The sequence below is a fragment of the Bufo bufo genome, chromosome 1, assembly GCF_905171765.1.
Source record: "Bufo bufo chromosome 1, aBufBuf1.1, whole genome shotgun sequence".
In the NCBI taxonomy this organism is placed as follows: Eukaryota; Metazoa; Chordata; class Amphibia; order Anura; family Bufonidae; genus Bufo; species Bufo bufo.
In genome coordinates this window covers 165604423-165621769 of record NC_053389.1, presented here as the reverse complement: position 1 = coordinate 165621769, position 17347 = coordinate 165604423, and the positions used below count along the sequence as shown (strand labels likewise).

The 17347-nt window shown below is 44.7% G+C and overlaps 1 protein-coding gene and 1 long non-coding RNA gene across 3 annotated transcripts in view; one reads left to right on the top strand and one right to left on the bottom strand.

Annotated features, from left to right (window-relative positions):
- LOC121000945 overlaps window positions 1-17347 on the bottom strand; it is a 677653-nt gene that overhangs the window by 554586 nt on the left and 105720 nt on the right. The window lies entirely within an intron of this gene.
- KIRREL3 (kirre like nephrin family adhesion molecule 3) overlaps window positions 1-17347 on the top strand; it is an 886110-nt gene that overhangs the window by 839615 nt on the left and 29148 nt on the right. Inside the window, exon 13 of one of the 2 annotated variants that reach the window (XM_040431736.1) lies at window positions 10524-10559. The exons of the other annotated variant lie outside the window; for it this stretch is intronic. Coding sequence (XP_040287670.1) covers window positions 10524-10559 — 36 coding nt within the window. The remainder of the gene's footprint in view (window positions 1-10523; window positions 10560-17347) is intronic. 2 annotated transcript variants of the gene reach the window in all.

The window sequence follows — 17347 nt, the reverse complement described above, 5'->3', positions numbered from 1 at the left end:
TATCATAGTGCCGGCCGATATCCGTGTTTTGCAGACCGCAAAACGCTACGGTCGTCTGATTGTAGCCTTAGGGTACAGTCACATGCTGCGATCTCATGAAGCGGTTACAATGCGTCCGCACTGTGGTGGATTACAGAAGGCCATAGAAGCAGTAAAGGGCTCCAATAACTAATTAGGACTGCACAAAGGAGTTTTCTGATTATGTAAAGATATCCCCTCTCCACAGGATGGGGGATAAATATTAAATCTGTGGGGGTCCTACCGCTGTGACCCTCCCCAATCACAACAACGGGGATCACATATCCTGTGGAGACACTCGAAATGAAGAGAGAGGCCGGTCCGGCATGCACACGATCTCTTCATTAATTTCTATGGGAGTTCCGGAGATAGATGAGCGCTGTACTCGGTTATCTCTGGAATTCCCATAGAAATGAATGGTGCACACGCCCAACTTGCCTCTGTTTATTTCAGGGGGTCCACGGCGTGTCCCCGTTCTCATGATCAGTGGCAGTCCAAGCGGTAGTAACTCTACCGATCTAATAGATAGGATAGAGGATATTACATAACCGGAATACCCCTTTAATGGTTGTGCAGCATCTGCAATGCGATTGGCCATTAACAATGCAGACCGACCAAACAGTGTAGTTGTAATTAGTTAATTGGAGCCCGCTGTGGCCCATTCGACAGCAGTGCAGCCGCGCCACACATCATGTGGTTGTACCCTAATGCCTCATGCACACGAACGTATATTCTTTCCGTGTCCGTTCCGTTTTTTTTTTTGCGCACCATATACGGAACCATTCATTTGAATGGGTCCGCAAAAAAAACGGAAGTCACTCCGTGCGCATTCTGTTTTCGTATGTCCGGATTTCCGTTTCGCAAAAAAAATAGAACATGCCCTATTATTGTCTGCATTACGGACAAGGATAGTACTGTTCCATCAGGGGCCAGCTGTTCCATTCTGCAAAATACGGAATGCACACGGACGTCATACGTATTTTTTGCGGATCCGTTTTTTGTGGACCGCAAAATACATACGGTCGTGTGCATGAGGCCTGAGGACGTAGAAGGTGCACCAGGTAACGCTCAGGTGTGACTCCTGATGTGCAGAGCAGAGCATTATGAAAACTTGCCTTAGGCTCCATTCACACGTCCGCAAATGGGTCCGCATCCGTTCTGCAATTTTGCGGAACGGGTGCGGACCCATTCATTTTCTATGGGGACGGAATGGATGTGGACAGTACACAGTGTGCTGTCAGCATCCGCATTTGCGGAGCGCGGCCCCGATCTTCGGGTCCGCAGCTCCGCAAAAGATAGAACATGTCCTATTCTTGTCCGCAGCTGCGGACAAGAATAGGCATTTCTATAGGGGTGCCGGGCAGGTGTGCAATTTGCGGGTCCGCAACACACCACGGATGTGTGAATGCAGCCTAAGCAAAACTTTTGAATGCAGCTTTGGATGCTATCGGAGTAAAAGCTGTAACTCAAGATCAATATAGCCAAGTGTTTTCAGAGTCCCTGTCAGTTTGGAGACTTCCCTCAGGGAAATTATCTGCATCTACATCAGGTGAAGAAAGGATTTTCAATATATAGTAAGATAGTGTTTATCCAGGGCCCATCATGTCAGCGACATTTCACACTTGTTTGGATCGCAGACGCCTGCGGCCACATGGATGTTGCACAAATCTGTCACTCGGATCCCACGGCATTTAAATGCTTTACTAGAAATGTCTCCACAAGTACAGATCCTCTACAAGAGGAAGGGAAATGAAGACAATTTGTTAGTGAAGTTTAGACTGAAGATGTTTGACTTGTGTAATGTCTGGCTGCCAGAGGGCCTGGTAAGATATTACACCTCGCACAGTTCATCACAGGAACCTCATTACATTGTCTGTAAGGTTATTATGGCAGCTAATGTAGTAGAAGGAACGAAGGAGCCTTCAAGGTGAAAGCTGACACCAACCTCTCATGTGGTATTAGTTTACAGAAAGTGCAGGACAGACAGAGAGGAAGGAAGCGCCTGATCGGCCATTTTGAAGAATCAGATAGAAATGCATATGTAGCAGAGCCGAGATTATTTTATTGAGTTTGTGGGTAGCAGGTAGAGCTACCTTTCTAGGGGTTGAAGGTTTTTCATATATTGATGACGTAGCCTCAGGATCGGCAATCAATATCACATTGGTGGGGGTCTGATAGGGTGACCAGACAGTGCGCTTTCCTGGTACCATGTCCTCCGTCTGGCGCTTAGGTGTCCGTTTTTTCAGTGTCTCCACTCTCAGACAACAGCAATGTGCTGCAGCCACCAACTGACTGAGGCTTCTCTCACCTCCAGTCAGTCAGTGCAGCTGACCGACATGTCCCTGTGACTGACTGAGGCTACTTTCACACTTGCGGCAGTGTGATCAGGCAAGCAGTTCCGTCGTCGGAACTGCTTGCCTGATCCGTCGATCTGGATGTGACTGAAAGCATTTGTGAGATGTATCTTTTTTCACATTTTTACCGGTCTGGAAGGACAGATCCGGCATTCCGGTATTTTGAATGCCAGATCCGGCACTAATACATTCTTATGGGGAAAAATGCCGGATCTGGCATTCAGGCAAGTCTTCAGTTTTTTTCGCCGGAGATTAAACCGTAGCATGCTACGGTTTTCTCTTTTGCCTGATCAGTCAAAAAGAATGAACGGAAGACATCCTCATGCATCCTGAACGGATTGCTCTCCATTCAGAATGCATGGGGATATACCTGGTCAGTTCTTTTCCGGTACAGAGCCCCTAGGACGGAACTCTATGCCGGAAAAGAAAAACGCTAGTGTGAAAGTACCCTGAGGCTGTCTTTTTTTTTTTCTTTTGCCTGGCACCGTTACTTAGCTTAGCGGAGTTGGGGGCGTTGGATAGAATGTCCTTTTTTGGTGTGAAGCAAGTGGTGACCCTACCCGCCAATCTGGTATTGATGACCCATCCTGAAGAAAGTTTATAAATATAGCAAACCCGACAACCCTTTTAACTTACCCTGACTTCCATTAACTATAGGTACCTCTACACAGGCTGATCACCAGGACAATTATAGGGGATGACCGGTGTAGAAAGGCTAGTTCCCGATAATTGTCTAGTGTAAAATTGCCGCCAATCACCCAACAGACAATCATATCATTCAGTCATGGCGAAAAAATCATCCTTGGTGGGCAGCACATCATCTTATCTAATAAGGAACCTGCTGCCCAGAAACAGTGGGGAACATTTACCAAGACTGGTAGAAAAGAAAACTGGTTTAGTTGCCCATAGCAACCAATCAGATTCCACCTTTCATTTTTCAGAGCTCATTTAGAAAATAAAAAGTTGAATCTGATTGGTTGCTATGGGCAACTAAACCAGTTTTTCTTTCTACCAGTTTGATAAATCTTCCCCAATGAATCTGTGTGGGGATTAGTGATCACAGTAGCCGGAGGCTTTAGAAAGTGTAACAGGTAACCACTCACAAGGAAACGTCTTATCTGGCAGAAACTCTCACTATACGTCATCTCACAGAATGACCCTCAGTGTGATCCGCGAAACCTTTTAGATTAAATGACTGCTGTAGCCGCACATTAAATCACATAAAATATGAATATTGTCATCTCTATAATGTTTCTCTTATTGATCCATGTTCTACTTAAAGCCTCATCTCAGCCTTAAAGAAGAACTTTCAATGTTTTTGTAACCTGTCATGATTTACTGCATTCCTTTATTAGCGATAAGTTTTTTTTTATATTAAAATATCCCCCCTATAAAAGATTTTACATTCCCATGAACAATATAACTACTATAATACTGCCCCCTATGTACAAGAATATAACTACTATAATACTGCCCCCTATGTACAAGAATATAACTACTATAATACTGCCCCCTATGTACAAGAATATAACTACTATAATACTGCCCCCTATGTACAAGAATATAACGGCTATAATACTGCCCCTATGTACAAGAATATAACTACTATAATACTGCCCCCTATGTACAAGAATATAACTACTATAATACTGCTCCTATGTACAAGAATATAACTACTATAATACTGCCCCCTATGTACAAGAATACAGCTATTATAATACTGCCCCTAGGTACAAGAATATAATTACTATAATACTGCTCCAATGTACAAGAATATAACTACTATAATAATGCCCCCATGTACACAAATATGACTACTGTAATACTGCCCCTAGGTATAAGAATATAACTACTATAATACTGCCCCCTATGTACACAAATATAACTACTATAATACTGTTCCTATGTACAAGAATATAACTACTATAATAATGCCCCATGTACACAAATATGACTACTGTAATACTGCCCCCTATGTACATGAATATAACTACTATAATGCTGCCCCTATGTACAAGAATATTACTACTATAATACAGCTCCTGCGTACAAGAATATAACTACTATAATACTGCCCCCTATGTACACAAATATAACTATTATAATACTGCCTCTACATGCAAGAAGATAACTACTATAATACTGCTGAACCTAAAGAGAGAAATTACAAAATCAAACCAGAAAAATTAATAAATAGCAAATAAAGATGAGCAGTTAGTAATGTAATATCAAATCATACTTACATAAGGAGCACATGTTTTTAATAGAAACATCCAATAGATTTCCCAATTAAATAGCTTTTGTTGATGATTAGCACCCTTTTTGAGGTGAAAAACGTGTTCTATGACCTGCCCCTTCATACTGGACAAATAGGTACACAATATGAAGGTGCAGGTCATAGAACTAGTACTCTATTCAATAACAATTCTTGGGCATCTTTTCTTATAATTATGTGTTGTTCAATTACTCTGTTATTCCTACTAGAAATTATGAAGTATTTGCCAGCAGTTTGCAATGAAGGTACAGATGAGTGTTACCCATTGAGGGCGCATCCCTGCACAGTGTGACACTGGCAGCACTGATTGAATAGTGTCAGACTGTGCAGGGACACACCCCAACTGGAAACACTCATCTGGACCTCATTCATAAACGTCATAGGAAAAGATGTCTCAGTATTGGTATTAAGCCTCATGCAGATGTCCGTGGAACACGGTCCGTGAGATACCGGACTGGCATTGCAGGCGCGCACGGATCATAGCAACCAATGACGCCGTGCACTCCTGCAATGCCAGTCTCACGGACCGTGTTCCACGGACGTCTGCATGAGGCTTTACATGGGGAATGCAAGCAGTTATTAAAATACACATGTCAGGCGAGGTTACAGGTCCTCTTAAATGTGACTTTAAAACCAGGGAGAAGATAAAGGTTTTAGGAGGAAATGTAGATGTGTTTTTTCTCTGCTGCTTCTGCCTTATAAGTTCCCTGAAGTTTTACAGTGTTAAGTACCAGTTGCCTGCACCGCCAGTGAGGGGTTAAAGATGCGCTACTTGTTGGAGGGCCTCCAAGCCAGCACGGATTTTATTAAATGGCGGGGCAGGCAGGTGGAGAGCGCTCATTAAACTCTGATTTATAGACGCCGCTGTCATCTAGATTGAATCGGAACTAAATGAACTGCTCAGAATTAGCCTTGGGCACCTTCCAACCTAAGCTGAGGCTGTGGCTGCCCGGTCAGATGGTGTCATGGAGATTGCAGGGGATTTAAAGCCAGATGGGTCTGTCTGCACCAATAGAAGGAGAGGAAGACAATGAGAGTGAGCGGGTGGACCTGTGTGACTGCCCTACAGAGCATTCATAGACACAGAACCATTGTGTGGACCTTATTCTGACCCTTACCAAGTGAATTTGTCTCCTATCTGCCCTATACCACAGCTACATCTGTCTATGCAGTGACCAGGATATGGGTATAATAGTCTATAGTTTTGTTTGTGACGCCAATTGCAGTGTGCGCAGGGTACTGTCACAGGGCCCTTCAAAGATGTTATAACTCACGCCCCAGTTTAAGAATGCCAGAGTGGTGTAATGTCTCTGTATGGTAGTGGTAATAGTGTCAACGGTGTCTCCTACCTGGGTACGGCTGGACTCCTGGCTCACTTGCAATAAATTGAGGATAGTGATAGTGGGAGTAATAGAGGGATTTGCAGCAGTAATTGAGATCCAGACCTTGGGTGAAGTTCAAACTTGTCTTTACTGGTTGTAACTTTCATCCAAGCAAGATATAGCATTATTCTTTGGTCCCAGCAGGTATTGGCAATGTGTGGCAGGAATATATCTTCTGCTCTATCATGTACCTGGAGCTTGCAGGAAAAGGACATCTGCTTGTCAGCTCTATACTGTGGCAGGAATTTGGCTTCTGCACTGTCTATCTTCTGCTGTCTGGGGACTGACTAACTGAGGAGGAATATGGCTTCTCCTGGGGTCTTTGGACTGTACTCACAGTTATCTTCACAGGAGGTGTCTGCTTGCTTTCTTCCAGCTGATGCTGAAGGGCTCAGGCTGGGGATAATGATCAATGTCTCAGCCGAGACAAGATACTGGCTTGATTCCCTATATCTGGGAGCTTCTAACATGCACACCCTACCCCTAGCAGGGGGTGGGTTACACTAACTCTAACTTCCTTCTCCACCCATGAGGCAGGATGTGGGCACAGCCCACTTTGGTCACAGAAGGGGGGCGCTGAACTGGAATGTACTATTCCAGCTCAGAAACACTAAACTGGCTAAACTCCTTGCTAACACATTGCTGCCACCTGCTGGTGAACATGGAAATTACAGCAACATACATTTAACAAGGCTTACAATGCACATTTGTGAGAATATGATGTGTAATTACATTAGATGACAATGTTATTGCTCTTAACAGGTTGTAGCGGGGTAAAAGAGTTTCGTAACACGACTATGGGGTGTTACATCTACAGCTGCCATATCCGCTGCTGTACAGCCATGGCCTGGCACCCTACATTCTGCTTTGCAGACCTGTCCCTGTAACTTACATGGTGATCTACACCCACATCCCTGCACCCTACACTGTGATCTACATTGATGTCCCTGCACCCTACACTGTGATCTACACCCAAGTTCCTGCACCCAACACTGTGATTTACAGCTACGGTATGTCCCTGTACCTTACATTGTGATCTACAACCATGTCCCTGCACCCTACACTGATCTACAGCCATGTCCCTGCACCCTACACTGTGATCTACAGCTATGTCCCTGCACCCTACACTGTTATCTTCACCCATGTCCCTGAACCCTACATTGTGATTTACAGCCATGTCCCTACATTCTCAAGTGCACCATATCAATGTCCCTGCACCATACAATCTCCCATACAACCATATCCCTTCACTGCAAATTTCAGCACCATGGACAACACTCTGCACTACAGCTATGTTGTTTTGCACTATAGTACTACACGCACTGCTCTGTATCCATGTCATCTCTACTACCGCCAATTCTCATATGTTCTCCCCCGCACTATAGTGCCACACACGCACACTACTATGCACCACACCCATGTCATCTCTACTACCGCCAATTCTCATATGTTCTCCCCCGCACTATAGTGCCACACACACTACTATGCACCACACCCATGTCATCTCTACTACCGCCAATTCTCATATGCTCTCCCCCGCACTATAGTGCCACACACACTACTATGCACCACATCCATGTCATCTCTACCACCGCCAATTCTCATATGCTCTCCCCCCGCACTATAGTGCCACACACACTACTATGCACCACATCCATGTCATCTCTACCACCGCCAATTCTCATATGTTCTCCCCCGCACTATAGTGCCACACACACTACTATGCACCACATCCATGTCATCTCTACCACCGCCAATTCTCATATGCTCTCCCCCCGCACTATAGTGCCACACACACTACTATGCACCACATCCATGTCTGTGTACCCCAGTCACAGCTCTGTTCTCCAGCCTTCTCTCTATACCATACCATTGAAATCTGAGACGTAACATGATTTGGGCCATGCCCCTCTGTGCCCGGAAGCCCTCATTAGCATAAAGAATAGAGGTCTTTTTTCTTGGGAACGCTGTAGCTGATTTTCACAAGACAGGCATCATTTTTACCAGCAGGATCAACCACATCAAACAGTATGCCTAGTTTAATAGGGTTGACCCTGCTGACTGGTGCTCTTTAAAGGCATCTGTCAGCAGATCTGTACCTATGACACTGTCTGACCTGTTACATGTCCGCTTGGCAGCTGAAGGCATCTGTGTTGGTCCTATGATCATATGTGCCCGCATTGCTGAGAAAAGTGAAGTTTAATATATGCAATTGATCTTCTGCTGTTACCCCTAGAGGCTCTGCTCTCTCTGCAATGCCGCGCCCTCTGCACTTTGACTTTAGGAGAAATCAGGGCCAGGCATTATGATGTTTTCACGGCCTGGTCCTGTCCATCAAATTGCAGAGGGCATGGCAGTTGCAGACAGAGCAGAGCCCCCAGGGGTAACGGCGCGCCCCCTTTTGTACCGCTCTAATAAGTCAGCAGCCCCAGCCATTACTTATCACCCAGCTTTCCCAGAAACAGATATAGAATTTGTAATGAATTAACAGAAGATGAAATATGTTGGAGGGCAGGTCCCTTCCTGAGCGCTCAGTGTCTTGTGAAGGGTCTGCACTATTAACAGTCACCGGCTACCCTTGGAAAGAGACACTTAAGGTAAAGCGCCCGCGTCTCTCGGTTTTCTTTCCCTCCAGTAAAAACTAATAAAGACTCCGGCCGTTCTCTTAATCTGGACCCACAAGGCAGCAACATAGGACGACATCTGTCACACAAGACACAAATTGAAAAAAATGACACAAATTAAAAGTGTCTTCTGCTGCCTGCCGGAGCCAGATACGGATCCCACAGTCACAGGCGTCAAGATCCTGTCACACAAAGCGACAGCATTAACCAAATTGTGCGCTAGATATAGATTTTATTATTCCGGCAGAGAGATACATGGAGAGTCTCACATTAAAGGGCCGGTGCAGTAAAAAGCTCGATCATTGCTGCAACTTTCTAAAAAAAAAAAAAAAAGTGCTAATTTTGGCTGCTTGCTGTCGGTGAATTCAAAAGCAGAAATTTGCATCCTGACCTGAGGGTTTGTTACAGTAGTATCCAGTCTAGAAATACACAGCCTGGACCCCAGATTAGTGCATTTTACCTGCGCTGATACATTGTAGCAAACTATCTGGACAGTAGAGAGGTTTGTGCTGCTCATAGATCTATCTCACAGTTTATTAGCCTAGACCTGTGATCTTCAACCTGTCACCACCCTAAACTGGCAGGGTATGCTGGGAGCTGTAGTTTTTCAAAAGCTGTAGAGCCGCACGTTGGGGTGCACTGGTCTAGACTAATACACTGCAAGAAACTCATCAGCATCTGGATGTAAAGAAAGAATGTTTCATACTGACAGCAAGCAGGGATCTTGAAAGCAACCAGAATGGAAACCTCCATGCTTTACACTGCATGCTGTTTTTAATAAAAACCAGAGAAAGATGGAAACAGGAGGAGACTTAAAGGGGTTGTCTGACCTCAGCAAATAGCATTTACTATGTAGAGAAAGTTAATACAAGGCACTTACTAATGTATTGTGATTGTCCATATTGTCTCATTTGCTGGCTGGATTCATTTTTCCATCACATTATACACTGCTCGTTTCCACGGTTATGACCATCCTACAATCCAGCAGGTGGTCGTACTTGCACAATCTAGGAAAAAGTACCGACCTATACGCACTCCAGTGGTCCCGGCCACCTGAGAGGCCGGCGCCTTTTCCTAGAATATGCAAGCACGACCACCGCTGCTGGATTGCAGGGTGGTCGTAACCATGGAAACAAGCAGTGTATAATGTGATGGAAAAATTAATCAACCAGCAAAGGAGGCAATATGGACAATAACAATACATTAGTAAGTGCCTTGTATTATTATCTACATAAGAAATGCCATTTGCCAAAGTGACAAAACCCCTTTAACTTTACTTCTAAAAAGGTTTGGAGCCCCTGACAACTCTCCAGGGTGCGTGGGAGTCATCAGGAGGATCTAGGGGGACACAGCAGAGCTTTTTTTTTCAGACTTTTAGATGACTGCCGCTATTCACTGACTCAATTCTGGCCATTTAGACTTGGAAATTCATTAGCTTTTTTTTTTCTTTTCAGGCTCAGTGCCCAAAACGGGCCGACGTCCCGAATGGATTCTTGCTCTTTTGCCTTGAGAAGGAATCCATTAAAATGTCATCCCTCGCCCAGGACCCCTAAATCTCTCCCGTCCGGAGCGCTCAACCTAAATAGTTTTGATTGAGTGTCACTTTTTATTAAGTAGATTATATATTTTCAAAGCTTGAATGTAGGAAAATGTGTTCTGCCTTTAATCAGAAGGAATGGACCTAAAATATGAGAGCCACTCAGGGTGGCTGAGAATTGACGCTGATTTAATGTCGGTGTATGAGTGACCCCCCCCCCCCTCCCCCACTATTTGTCATTGACGTTAGCTGAGTCCTTAGTAAGTCTTATGTAGTAGCATGCCGAAACTTCAGCCGTGCCAGGCTATAGACACCTGTTTTATCTTTAAACAGGTCGGAACGCGCGGTCAGGAGCAAGTGTGGAACCAGGTATGGATTCCTAACGTCCAGGTGAATATCCCTCCCTGTTCTCTGTGTGCGTTCACCATGATGAGTGACCGAGATGGTGTCTGACTCCCGGGGGCAGAAGACTCTCAAGAGAACTTCCCACACTTCTCAGTCTCTTACATTACCTTACTTTAGAACTGTCTGTAAATTCACAGGTAACGTGGCTTCATGTATTTATGTACCTCAAGAGCCTTTCCCCTTCAAAGGAACAAATCGCCAGTAAAAAGTCAGTGAATGGAAAGGCTGGCTGACAACCAATACAGCAGCTTCATCAGGGGGTTTCACCCAGCTTTCCCAGTCTTCTGAATGGCAAATCAGTCATATTATGCAGCAAGATGGAAGCTAGGGGGCCTTCACACAACCATATACGCATTGCGGTCCACAAATACCGACCGTTTATCCCATATTTACCCTTCTGCAGGTCCCGCACTATGTAACAGATGCCTATTTTTGTCCGCAAAACGGACAGAAATCGGATATGTGCTATTTTTTTGTGGGACGGCGGAACATACACCATGAATTTAAATGAATTGGTCCACATCCAAAATACGGTCATGTGAACACCCCCTAAGGGTCTATAAACACGTCCGCAAAATGGGTCTGCATCCGTTCCGCAATTTTGCCGAACAGGTGCGGACCCATTCATTTTCAATGGGGGCCTGAATGCGCTGTCCTCATCCGCATTTGCGGATGAGCACTTCCGTTCCGCCAAAAAATAGAACATGTCCCATTCTTGTCCGCAATAGCGGACAAGAAAAGGCATTTTCTATTATAGTGCCGGCAATGTGCACACAGCCGGTTGCCGGGTTTTTGCGGATCCGCAAAACACTTACGGACTTGTGAATGGACCCTTAGGCCTATTGCACACAAACATGTGCACTCCGTGGCCGTATTGCGGACCGCATTTGCGGATCCGCAATACATGGGCACCGTTCCGTGTGCATTCCGCATCACTGATGCAGACCCATTCACTTCAATGGGTCCGCAAATCCGGAGATGCGGAATGGTGCGGAACGGCAGCACGGAACGGAACCCTATGGAAGCACTACGGAGTGCTTTCGTGGGGTTTCGTCTCATACTTACGTTCCGCAAAAAGATAGAACATGTCCTATCTTTTTGCGGAACGGCCGGATCGCGGACCCATTAAAGTGAACACGGTGGGTGTTCGTGCATTGCGGCCCGCAATTTGCCTTAGCCAGAGAGATTTGCTACTCAGGACTCTAGGAAAGCTGGGTGACAGCCAATATGGCATGCATTACCGCTAAGACAGGAATTGTCACACAGCCTGATTCAATTCCAGTATGGCAGGTAAGTAAATAGAGATGTACCAGTGCCCAGCCACGCTGGTTCACCACTTCTTGAACGCTGGTTCACCGCATCTTGAATTTTTCTTGGATCAGCCTTGAAGATGGCCACACACATTAAATTAAAAGGGTTGTCCTAGATAATTTAAAATATCAGACAAGGCCCCCAAATGGTCTCATTAAACAAATGCTATACCTACCTCTGTCTCCAGCGCTGACATGTCAGTGACATGTCGGTATATGACACATGACCGCTCCAGCCTGTCACTCTCCTCAGTAGTCTACGGCTGAGGATGGGGATTGGCTGTAGCGGTCACATGCCATATACCAGTATGTCACCGCTGCTGTTTAACAATCAGCAGCAGAGGACTGTCCTGGGCCGAAAATGGCTAACTCATAACCCGCTTTATAAGCAGGTGTTCCCAGGAGGGGTCAGGGCGTTCCTGGGGCTGGGCTTAGATGCCCCGATTTTACCAACTGAGACGTTGGTAAGTATACTCTTTAATATCTGTTAAACCCACAAATTAGTTGTGTAAGGCTACTTTCACACCTGCGTTCGGTGCGGATCCGTCTGGTATCTGCACAGACGGATCCGCACCTATAATGCAATCGCTTGTATTCGTTCAGAACGGATCCGTTTGCATTTTTCTTTTAAAAAATAATCTAAGTCAAAATGGATCCGTCCTGACTTACATTGAAAGTCAATGGGGGACGGATCTGTTTTCAATTGCACAATATTGTGTCAGTGAAAACGGATCCGTCCCCATTGACTTACATTGTAAGTCAGGACGGATACGTTTGACTCCGCATCGCCAGGCGGACACTAAAACGCTGCAAGCAGCGTTTTGGTGTCCGCATCCAGAGCGGAATGGAGGCGGAACGGAGCCAAACTGATGCATTCTGAACGGATCCTTATCCATTCAGAATGCATTGGGGCTGAACTCATCCGTTTTTAAACGTTTGTGAGATCCCTGAAACGGATCTCACAAACGGAATTCAAATGCCAGAGGGCTCCAACTGTCCCTCAGGGAAAGGGCAAATAAGGACTGGGCAGGTGGATTTCAACTTGGTTGATCCTTTTATTGATAAGTTTCTGCTAGGCACATCTTACTTCGCCCTCCCCATTCAGAACAAATGTATGGTCAGCCGAGCAGGCATGTGTACCGGGGATTCGGATAGCTGTCGGTCCATAGTGTGAATAGCCAGCCTTACTCCAGCAGTTGTCTATTGTTCTCATATATATTTCCCTATAGACTGCACTGTTACACCTGCCTCTCATACATAACTGTATTAAATAACAGCAGAGGCAGTCCACCACCAGCCACATCCATCTGCAGTGGCAGGGTTTGCTGCTCCCTTGAAGGGATGGTAAGGCGTGGTGCACCCCAATGGGATATAAGTCCAGAGAGTCAAGGTCTGCAGTAAACCAGTGTGCTTCTTTACTGGAGGAACTGAAGTGCAGAACAATGTGAGCAAGGCACTGACTGTTCTCTTTCTATACAGTTTCTAGCTGAACTAGAACCTTCTAGTGGGAGGGGTGGAGTGGAGAAACTCAGCACAAACAAATACAATGTTACAATTCTGGTCTCTCATAGGCTTAATGATTCTCAATGGCAACGACACAGCAATTTTTCCAGACAAATACAAGTTTTTAAACATAATAAGTTAGGCTACTTTCACATTAGCGTTTACAATTCCGCTATTGAGATCCGTCAGTTTTGTCCCCATTCATTGTCAATGGGGACAAAACTGAACTGAACGAAACATAATGCACCAAAATGCAAGCAGCGTTTTTCTGTCCGCGATTTGGTGCGGAGCAAGACACAAGACTCTAACACAATAGAAAATGGATCCGTCCCTATTGACTTTAAATGGTGTTCATGACAGATCTGTCATGGCTATAGAAGACATAATACAACCAGATCCGTTCATGACGGATGTATGCGGTTGTATTATGGTAACAGAAGCGTTTTTTGCAGATTCATAAAGGATCCGCAAAAAAACGCTAATGTGAAAGTAGCCTTAGCTAAACCAGATATCCAAAAGGTCAGTCTGTCTGGTTTTGGTAGTAAATAAGTCTGGCTTTTTCCCTCCAAAACATGCTCTTCTTTAAACTCTATGGTAGCTGTGGAAACTTAACAGCTTCTCATTATTAGCTAGAAAGTCCCAAAAGTATCTCAGTGTTCATTAACCCTTTCCATTGTGCTGTGCAAATACAGTGCAAATGAGCAGGATATACAGGTGAAACTCGAAAAATTTGAATATCGTGCAAAGTTCATTTATTTCAGTAATCCAACTTAAAAGGTGAAACTAACATATGAGATACACTCATTACATGCACAGCGAGATATTTCAAGCCATTATTTGTTATAATTTGGATGATTATGGCTTATAGCTTATGAAACCCGAAAGTCACAATTGTGAGGTACCCTTTGCTCAGGGGGTATGGATTAATTAGCTGACTAGAGTGTGACACTTTGAGCCTAGAATATTGAACCTTTTCACAAAATTCTAATTTTAAGCTGCATTAATGCAATTCCTTTTAATTTGCATTACTGAAATAAATGGACTTTTGCACGATATTCTAATTTTTTCGAGTTTCACCTGTACAGTATATGACAACATACATACTGTATAAAATGCAGTTAGTATTATGTAAAATGCAAGTTAACACTTTAAAGTGAAATAATGCAAGGATTTGATGACTTTATATAGGAGAAGCAGGGGCAAATGTCCACAAATGGCCAGACTTCTAAGTACCCCTGCTGCAGGACACTACACATCCACACGACCATAAGGTAACATACGTAACAGTATTAGCAGTCCGCAGGTATGTAGAACACACATATCCCAGGAGAGACATGTAGTTTACTTACTACCATGTGGATGTTAGAAGACAAAGGCCTATTGTACTCTAGTCCCATCCAAAGCTGCAGTCGCAATTCTGCTGGCTTCACCTTAACTCTTAGGCTCAGGACCTCAGATCCTATCTTCCTGTGATGGTTCAGTGACTGTTCGTGCTCTGCAGCAGTGCATTGTGAAAGGTGTAGTGTACAGTATAAATCAGTATACAGCCGACTCTGCACAGTCACTTTCTGCGTAGATATATATTGTGCCTGATTGTGATAGATTATGGGCGGCAGAAAAACTGTGGTAGTCTGTGTCAGCACACTGCTCATATGGTTGTGCAGGCTGTGTTCAGCTAGGAAACACAAAGAAGGCGCACCATAGGGTAATAACGTGCGTATATAATAAGAAAATGTCTCCAATAAGGAGGCTCACCTTGTGTAGTTGTGCTATAGTACAACTCTAGTGTAAGCTCATCTGGGGTTGTTTTGATCCCCCCTCTTGAAAGGGATGGTGTGCAGCCAAGGATACAGGTACTTCTGGTCAGGGATGCCTGGGGTCCCTCAGAAGATATTTGGATCAGCAGAGAAGATGTCCCGCAGTGCAAGAAACCATCCAATAGTTTGGATCAAATTCCGAGGTTTCATTCAGCAAGTGGTCCAAAGCGTTTCCGGGACAGTGCAAGCATTCTGTACCTAACGAAGGGGACCACTGTCCCCGAAACGCGTTGTACCACTTCCTGAATGAAACCTCGGAATTTGATCCAAACTATTGGATGGTTTCTTGCGCCGCGGGACAGCTTCTCTGCTGAGCACACTGCTCATGACATCAGCCACCAGTATTGTGAATCAGTGCAGCTCTGAGTGTGACTACAGTATTCAACCTAGAATTAAAGCAAAATATTTGTAATATTACTCACAATTGTATGTAGATCTAGGTAGATTTTCTCAACATTCTTCATAATAAATGCAGCTAAATATTAGACCCCCAGTTACCCCTCCACTTCACTCAGTATTAGTTTCACCCCTTGTGGTCAGGATTGGAACTGCATGCGATGTGCGCAAATTCAACAGTGATAACAAAGAAGGAAAACTGTATCTGGAAGGGGTTATCCCATGACTCATGTCAAATGTGAAAATCAGACATCATATAGCACATGACAATCGCTTTCTAACAAAGCTAGAACCAGCCCTGTACCTCACATGGATCCAGAGATCTCCCCATTCATTGCTCTGCTAGATTTACATCAATCTGGCAGCTAAGGGGGGCGTGTCCTTTCTGCTGCAGCTCAGGGTGTGTGTCCTTTCTGCTGCAGCTCTCTCGCTCTCACAGCTCAGGAGGCAATTGAAAGATGGAACTGAGCATGTGCGGCCTTATCAGTGAGCCGGACATTAGAAAAAACAAACAAACAGCAGATGCGCTATACAGATATATTTTATTGAATACATGCATTTACAAAAGTATTCAGATCCAGGTGCTGGTTTGAAAACTGTAGAATATTTTGCATAGTAGAACCCTTTTAAGAGTTTCCCTTTAAATATTTAAAGGACCCGCTACACAGATGATTCTCCTAGGCCATGCATATACTTATATTTAGGGCTCATTCACACGACCGTATGAATGGGTCTGCAATTGCGGAACGGGTGCGGACCCATTCATTTCAATGCGGAACCATTCAAAAGATGCGGACAGCACACTGCGTGCTGTGCTCATCCGTTGCTCTGTTCCGTGGCCCCGCAAAAAAGTCAGAACATGTCCTATTCTTGTCGTCTGAATGAGCCCTTACTGTACTGAGGTCACCGTCTTATGTAGTCCTTAAAATTCAGCTACTTTCCATTGCTCTGTCCTTGTCCAGTCTCCTCTCCGCTCTCCTGGGAACACAAATGTAATGTGAGGCCATTTCATGTGAAGAGAAAATATCTTTGCTGCACAGAATGCAGATGTCTAATTATCACATAGGGGATATCGGTAATGGAGATCAAATGGCGATGGGAACACAAGGCAAAAGGCAAGACATCTCCTTAAAGATCCCCCAAGGAACCCCGATACAGCGGTGTCACTGATGGTCATCACAGGGTTTATATGAGGGATTCATCCTGTTCAGGGTCCATTTACACGTCCGCAAAATGGGTCCGCATCCGTTTCGCAAATTTGCGGAACAGATGTGGACCCATTCATTTTCAATGGGGCTGGAATGTGCTGTCCGCATCCGCATTTGCGGACAAGAAAAGGCATTTTCTATGAGAGTGCCGGCGATGTGTAGTCCGCGTTTTGCGGATCCACAATTTGCGGATCCGCAAAACACATACGGACGTGTGAATGGACCCTTATAATCACTCCCACAATTACCAGCTCTACAGCATTCTTCTATCTGAGAGGGATCTGTAGCTTGGTTCATCCTGAGCTCCCTGATTCATGAATACAATGTCTAAGCTGTAGTATAGACTGACACAAAATGACAACCCGGGCTCAGGAATAGAATGCAAGAACTACCAGTAAACACTGACAATGAAAACAGGCAGAGCAGTAAGACTAAACAAAGAATGAGAAGGATGTTGATAGTGATTTTACTAAATGGTGTTCAGACCCTTGGGAAAGCTGGGTGACAGAAAAAGACTG